The sequence below is a fragment of the Eutrigla gurnardus genome (genome assembly GCF_963514095.1).
Source record: "Eutrigla gurnardus genome assembly, chromosome: 23".
Taxonomy (NCBI): domain Eukaryota; kingdom Metazoa; phylum Chordata; class Actinopteri; order Perciformes; family Triglidae; genus Eutrigla; species Eutrigla gurnardus.
The window spans coordinates 3917224-3924985 of NC_139934.1; the positions used below are offsets into that span (position 1 = coordinate 3917224).

Sequence of the window (7762 nt, forward strand, 5' to 3'; positions counted from 1 at the left end):
TTTGTCTCTTCATTCATGAGCAGGACTCTCTGAGGTTACTGACTCCAGACCAGCCGTCTCAACCACCGCCTGATGTCAGTGTTAGCTGCTGGAAACATGGGGGGCCGTCATGGCGTCTCCTCTGAACCAGGACTTCCTGACCATGAGTCCAGAGGATGATTTGTGTTTCAGAGACACATCAGAGGGAGCCACGACACCATCTCACTGATCACACACTTTATTAGGATTCATGGAGCTGGACACGTCATTCAAATCTATCAAAGGATCATTTTGTCATTAATGTCATCATTTTGTCATGACTATGATATATATGTGTGTATATGACATGTAATCTGAAGCACTCAGTCATAATTACAAGATACACAACTATGAGAAAACATCATGTTGTGTTTATTTCAAAATAAGAGCATGCTGGTATTAAGATAAAGGAGGAATCACAATCAGAGTTAGCGGGATCAGTTAAGCCTGGATTAGTTAATGTGAGGATCATTAATCTGATCAGCTGCACTCGTTTCCTTTGATGAGGAAGAACGTTCCAGCAGCAACGCCGAGGAGACCGACGGTCAGACCCAGTCCACAGAAGACGGCGGGTCCAATACTGGGCTGAGGCTTCTCCACATCTGGAGACAGAAAACACAGAGTTAAGAGTCACGACACATCTGGAGACAGAAAACAGAGTTAAGAGTCACGACACATCTGGAGACAGAAAACAGAGTTAAGAGTCACGACACATCTGGAGACAGAAAACAGAGTTGAGAGTCACGACACATCTGGAGACAGAAAACAGAGTTAAAGGTCACGACACATCTGGAGACAGAAAAACAGAGTTAAGAGTCACGACACATCTGGAGACAGAAAACAGAGTTAAGAGTCACGACACATCTGGAGACAGAAAACACTGTAAGAGTCACGACACATCTGGAGACAGAAAACAGAGTTGAGAGTCACAACACATCTGGAGACAGAAAACAGAGTTAAGAGTCACGACACATCTGGAGACAGAAAACACTGAGTTAAGAGTCACGACACATCTGGAGACAGAAAACACAGAGTTGATGGTTTGGAGTAAAATGCACTCTAGGTCATTTCCACCATGACATCCAGCCAAACACCCCCTCAGAAGCATTTTTAGCGATGGTCAACATTGGTCAAGATAGGGCTATCAGTCGAATGGCTTAGTACTGGCACTAATGGTACATTTTGTATATCTCGTAAATTTCCCCACTAATAATGCATGGAATGTTACTCAACTTCTGCAGTCGTACACATAGGGTCTGTACTAGGGTTGCACATCTCTCAGTGATAAACGATTTGATATGCATCTAGATACACAGATTACGATTCGATTCAAAAACGATATCCTTTTATTACAGACGATTCGATTCGAATCGATTCCATGCAGTGTAAGAACGATACGATTCGATTCTACGGTTAATATTTGTTGTAGATATTTTATAAAATAAAGAAGCCAATTCTATGAAAGTGACAGTACAATAGTTTCTTTTCAATATGTAAAATACCACATATCCCCAAGCATTGTGGCTGTATGGCACTGGCAAAAAAAAAAACAGAACAAAATCACATGTCAATGTATTTATTTTTAGACATGGACCAAAAAAAAGTCTGGCTGAATGGTTGGCTGGTGGTCACAGGACAGTGTCGTGGACGCTACCCGTGCTGCGGCCGCCTCTTGTGGCGCAAGTTGAGACACAAGCGATCGACATTCAAAGCCGTCCGTCTCTCACGTGCGGCCGCGGAGTGCCTGCGGTCACACGGCAGCGTTGCAGCCGCCGCCCGCCTCTCCACCTCCACCTTCTCCATGTTCCGTGTTGTCCCTTGTTTATAACTCAAGTCAGAAACTAATTGTAGATTTGGGTTTAGACATTCTGTGAGTAAAGCTAGTTGTAACATTTAGTCTTGTGTTGATAGCTTGTTGTTTAAATTCTTGTGAAGCTGTCTATGCTAAGTGAGCAATCAGCTTGTTTCAGCCAGCTCAGCTGTAGTGAATAGACTTGATTGGAGGGAGGGGTCACAGTCAGTACTTGCGGTAAACTGAGCACTTAAAAGGCTGTCACTACGGCGTCAGCTGCAGCGTCAGGACATCAGAACGAAGACAGCTGAACAAAGACAAGGGAGTCTATCTGTGGGAGTCCATCGAGGAAGTCCATTGAAGTAGGCATAACACCCCAGAAAACACTGCCACTCCAGCTGCCCGTTCAACTGCCTACTCGTTCTCACACTCCCCGAACAGGACGAGGAGGAGGAACTGGGCTCCTCATCTCACCCCGATGGTCCTACCAGGTCCTTCCTCTGGACCACCTACCCCGTTACACTTGAATTCCACGCCGTCTCTGTCACCCTTCCTTTCAAGCTCAACATTATAGTGATCTATCACCCACCCGGTCCTCTTGGTGACTTTTTGGATGAGATGGATGCCCTCCTGAGCTGCTCCCCTGATGATGGCACACCACTCGTCGTCCTCTGTGACTTCAACATCCACTCGGGAAAACTGCATTCATCTGAATTCATCGACTTCTTTTCCGCATTTGACCTTACACTCTCCCCCTCTCCACCAACTCACCGGGCCGGAAACCAACTTGACCTTGTCTTCACAAGATCCTGTGGCATCTCGGCACTCTCTGTTACCCCGCTCACCGTGTCCGACCACCACTTTGTGACTTTCTCCCTCCCCATGGAGCCCACCACATCCCTCCCCTCTACGCCTCGAATGGTCACCAGCCACCGCAACCTGAAATCCCTCACTCCCTCCGCTCTCTCCTCAACTGTTATCTCCTCACTACCATCCTCAGAACAGTTCTCCTTAATACCTACTGAGGAAGCCTCCTCCATCCTGATGTCCTCACTCTCCTCTTCTTTGGACACTCTCTGTCCCCCAATCTCACGACCGGCGCGATCATCTCCCTCCCCTCCCTGGCTGTCTGAACCTCTGCGAACCAACAGATCATTGTTGCGAGCGTCAGAGAGAAAATGGGAGAAATCGGGTCAGCACGAGGACCTTGCTCACTACCACCACCTCCTCTCTGACTTCACCTCAACTGTTTCGGCAGCTAAATCTGCCTTCTACCTGGCAAAGATCAACTCTTCCGCCTCCAACCCCAGGAAACTCTTCTCCATGTTCTCCTCCCTCCTCACCCCTCCTCACCCCTCCCCCTCCTCCCTCCCTTACTGCTGATGACTTTGCTACTTACTTTACCAAGAAAGTAAATGACATCAGCTCCTCGTTCACGCCTATTCCCTCCCAGAAGACATCTCCCCCAACCCTCAACTCGGATGGCCTTACCAGCTTTACCCCCCTCACCTCTGAAGACGTTCATGCACTTGTTACATCTAACCGTGCCACCACCTGCTCCCTTGACCCGATTCCCTCCTCTCTTCTCCAGGACATCTCACACGACATCTTGCCATTCCTCACCACCCTGATCAACTCCTCCCTCACCTCAGGTCTCATTCCAGCGGATTTTAAGACAGCTACCGTGAAGCCTCTCCTTAAAAAACCCACCCTAGATGCTACTGACATCCAAAGCTACAGACCTGTATCTCTTCTTTCATTCCTCTCTAAAACCTTGGAACGTGCCGCCTACAACCAACTGTCATCCTATCTCTCGCAGAACAACCTCCTTGACCCTAATCAATCAGGAATCAGGACTGCTCACTCCACTGAGACGGCCCTCCTCACAGTGACCGAGTCCCTGCGAGACGCCAGAGCCTCGTCCAACTCCTCCGTTCTCGTTCTCCTCGACCTATCTGCTGCATTCGACACAGTCAATCACCATATCCTCCTCTCCACTCTAGCTGAACTTGGCATAACTGACTCTGCTCTCACCTGGTTTACATCATACCTGACAAATCGCACCTTTCAGGTCACATGGAATGGCTCTATGTCCAAACCCTGTTCTCTGGACACGGGTGTCCCTCAAGGCTCAGTATTAGGACCACTTCTGTTCTCACTATACACCAGATCACTAGGTTCTGTTATCACATCGCATGGATTCTCCTACCATTGCTACGCAGATGACACCCAGCTGTTCCTCTCTTTTCCCCCGACCTCTGACACTCACATTGCAACTCGCATCTCGGACTGTCTGGCTGACATCTCTGTCTGGACAACTGCACATCATCTCAAGCTTAACCTGAATAAAACCGAACTCCTCTTCATCCCAGGGAAAGACTGCCCTCGCATGGACCTGTCGGTCACTGTCGAGGGCATCACAGTATTACCTTCCTCAAATGCGAGGAACCTGGGTGTAATCCCCGATGAACAACTATCCTGCACCCCCAACATCACTGCTGTGGCCCGATCCTGCAGATTTGCCCTCTACAATATCCGCAGGATTCGGACCTTCCTCACAAAGGACGCAACGCAACTCTTGGTCCAAGCACTGGTCATCTCCCGCCTTGACTACTGCAACTCTCTCCTGGCCGGACTCCCGGCCTCTGCGATTAAACCATTGCAGCGTATCCAGAACGCTGCAGCACGCCTTATCTTCAATCTACCCAAATTCTCCCATGTGACCCCCCTCCTCCGTGACCTCCACTGGCTCCCTGTTGCAGCACGCATCCAACTCAAGACGATGACACTGGCCTTCAGGGCCATCAATGGAACGGCACCCATCTACCTTCAAACACTGGTCAAACCTCATGCCCCGAAGCAAGCACTTCGCTCCTCTACTTCAGCTGGCCGGCTGGTACCACCATCGCTGAAATCAAACAAATGTCGCTCAGCAAAGTCCAGACTCTTCTCTGTTCTGGTCCTCAGTGGTGGAACGAACTCCAGACCAATGTCAGGAAAGGCTCTTCAGATCTTCAGATTTGGATATTATGTCTACTTTTATTTCATTGCCAAACTCTCACCTGCACTAGACTAAACTGGTATTTCAGTTGCAACGACATGACCATCGCTAAAAATGCTTCTGAGGGGGTATTTGGCTGGATGTCATAATGGAAATTACCTAGGGTGCATTTTGCTCCGAACCATCACTTTAAAAGTCACAACACATCTGGAGACGTAAAACAGAGTTGAGAGTAACGACACATCTGGAGACAGCCAGCAGGTAAAGCGCTGGCTGTGGGTTTGCTGTGTAGAGGTTTCTAAGGTGTCTCACTCCAGATCCTGGTCAGCGGTTGCTTCAGGGCCAGATGGCTCACTGTACAGCTGTAGACGTCCCCCAGCTGTGGGGTGAAGTCCAGTCTGGAGAACTGGTTGAAGGTCCCGTCTTTGTTGATGTAGGGAACATTGATGCTGGTTCCTTCGGTCACGTTCTCCTCGTTCTTTGTCCAGTACAACGTTACAGGAGCAGGAAAGAATCCAATCACATGACAGATGAGGGTGTTCTTCTCCCCCAGGTCCAGGGCGTCTCGGGTGTAGATGATTGGACGAGAAGGAGGATCTGAACAGAAACACAGCGCTTATTAATATTTATTATAATATCTTATTATCAGTGAAACTCATTTATCCAACTATTCATCGAGTAATTTAATGCAACACATCTTTAATCAAGTCAGAGTTCAGGTTTAATCAAGTTAGAGTTCAGGTTTGTTGTACTCTCTCTATGAGACAGGGACCAGAGTCCAGAGTCCAGGGTTCCCCGGTCCTCTCCTTCAAACCAGGATTTGGGGTTAGTGAGTAACTTCAGGTTTAACTGGGTTTTCAGGCCTAAGACAGTGGTTTACGGTAGATCACCATGGTAACTGGTGTTGCACAGCAGAGGCCTGGACTAGGAAGTGAGTTTGACATATCCAGATCATCTCCAGGTTATCTGGTTTAACTAATCCTAACAACTGTGATCCACTAAACGTCATGACTCTGGTTATCTGTCAGTAAACCAATAAGGTTCCTCAGTCTGGTTGTGGCCGTGGTCACATCTGACCAATCACAAGTCTCCTGTCAGCAGAGACATTTTAAAAAGGAAAACTATAATTTAATAGAATATTTATTCAGATACAAAGATGTTAATCCCAAAATCCAGGCTAGACTAGATTCACTTCATAGTCCAGGACTCCGCTGTGAAGCAGCAGTTACCATGGTGGTCCACCGTAAACCACGGTACCACATTAAAAAGTGAACCACCATCGTAGGACTAAAAACTTGGACACCAAATCCTGATTTGAATGACAGGACTCAGGACTCAAGATTCAGTCTTGCCCCCGTACCCCAGATCCTGGACTCTGGACCCTGAATTCTGAACCCCAGACCCTGAACTCTGGACTCTGAACTGTGGTCTCTAGACCCTGGACTCTGGACCCTGGACTTTGGACCCTGAAGTCTGGTCTCTGGAGCCTGGACTCTGAATCTTGGACCTGGACTCTGGACCCTGGACTCTGTTCTCTGGACCCCAGACCCTGAACTCTGGACCCTGAAATCTGGTGTCTGGACCCTGAAATCTGGTGTCTGGACTAAGGACTCCTGTGGACCCTGAACTCTGGACTGTGGCCCCTGGACTGTGGACCCTGAACTCTGGACAAAGGACTCTGGACCTTGGACCCTGGACCGTGAACCCTGAACTCTGGACTGTGGACCATGGACTCTGGACTCTGGACCGTGGACCCTGAACTCTGGACGGTGGACCCTGAATCTGGACTGTGGACCATGGACTCTGGACTCTGGACCGTGGACCCTGAACTCCGGACTGTAAACCCTGGACCCTGAACTGTGGACCATGGACTCTGGACCCTGAACAGTGGACCATGGACTCTGGACCCTGGTACGTGGACCCTGGACTCTGGATGAAGGACTCTGGACCCTGGACCCTGGACCCTGGACGCTGAACTCTAGACTGTGGACCCTGGACCCTGGACCCTGAACCCTGAACTCCGGACCCTGGACCCTGGACTGGGGTTGACTACACTGTTAGTTGTTGAGACCGTCAGTGTGTTTGACCAGAAGAGACAATAAGCAGCTTGTTGTTGTTGTTGTTGTTGTTTTGAGAGGAACCCGTCTTCTTGTCCAAATAGAACCTTCTGATGAGTTCAAAGTAAACAGGAGAACAGAACGCTGAGTGAAACACTGGGAAGACATACCACGCTCCACCGGGAGGTCCTTGAAGACGTTACGTTCAATGTTCAGGTTAAATCTGCAGGACTGTAGCTGAGCAAAAGCAGTTTCATAAATTCCATTCTGATGGGGGATATGATTTATGAAACTGGGCTGAGGCTCGACTATTGTATTGTTCTTGAAGTCTGTGTACCACTTCACTTCCCCTTCTAGTGTAACAACCGCCTCTTCATCAGTCTCTGAACAGCCAATATAAGCAATGTCCTCATAGAGACCTGAAGAGAAACACCAGAGCAGACAGACAGTCAACAGACAGACAGTAAAGAGACAGACAGACAGTAAAGAGACAGACAAACTTACTGTCAGCTGAGACACAGAAGACACTGGAAAGGACGAGGACCCCCATCATGATCTTCATCAGCTCTCTGTAGACCTGAACCCGTCTGACTCTCTGTAGACCTGAACCCGTCTGACTCTCTGTAGACCTAAACCTGTCTGACTCTCTGTAGACCTAAACCCGTCTGACTCTCTGTAGACCTGAACCCGTCTGACTCTCTGTAGACCTGAACCTGTCTGAGAACAGCCAATCAGAGAGCAGGGATGGCGTGATGTCATCGATATCCAGGTAGACAGGCTGCAGTAAAACATGTTTGTTTTACTTGTTGTTGTTTTTTAAACATCTGTCAGTATGATTATCAGAGGACAACATGACAGATGGAAATATTTATAATATTTATAATATTTATGATA

The 7762-nt window shown here is 48.4% G+C and overlaps 1 protein-coding gene across 2 annotated transcripts; it reads right to left on the bottom strand.

The window, feature by feature from the left end:
- Positions 1 to 201: 201 nt before the first annotated feature.
- On the bottom strand, positions 202 to 7561 carry LOC311009308 (H-2 class II histocompatibility antigen, I-E alpha chain-like). 2 transcript variants are annotated; one of them, XM_084003392.1, is made up of 4 exons: positions 7373 to 7561; positions 7039 to 7287; positions 5124 to 5408; positions 202 to 620 (listed from the first exon to the last, which is right to left on the bottom strand). In XM_084003392.1, exons 1-4 carry the CDS (start codon positions 7428 to 7430, stop codon positions 499 to 501), a joined length of 714 nt encoding a protein of 237 aa, XP_083859518.1. In that variant the 5' UTR covers positions 7431 to 7561; the 3' UTR covers positions 202 to 498. The 2 variants fall into 2 exon arrangements, with proteins under 2 accessions (XP_083859518.1, XP_083859519.1); XM_084003393.1 differs by lacking the exons at positions 5124 to 5408; positions 7039 to 7287; positions 7373 to 7561 and adding an exon at positions 6172 to 6987.
- Between the last annotated feature and the right edge of the window lie 201 nt (positions 7562 to 7762).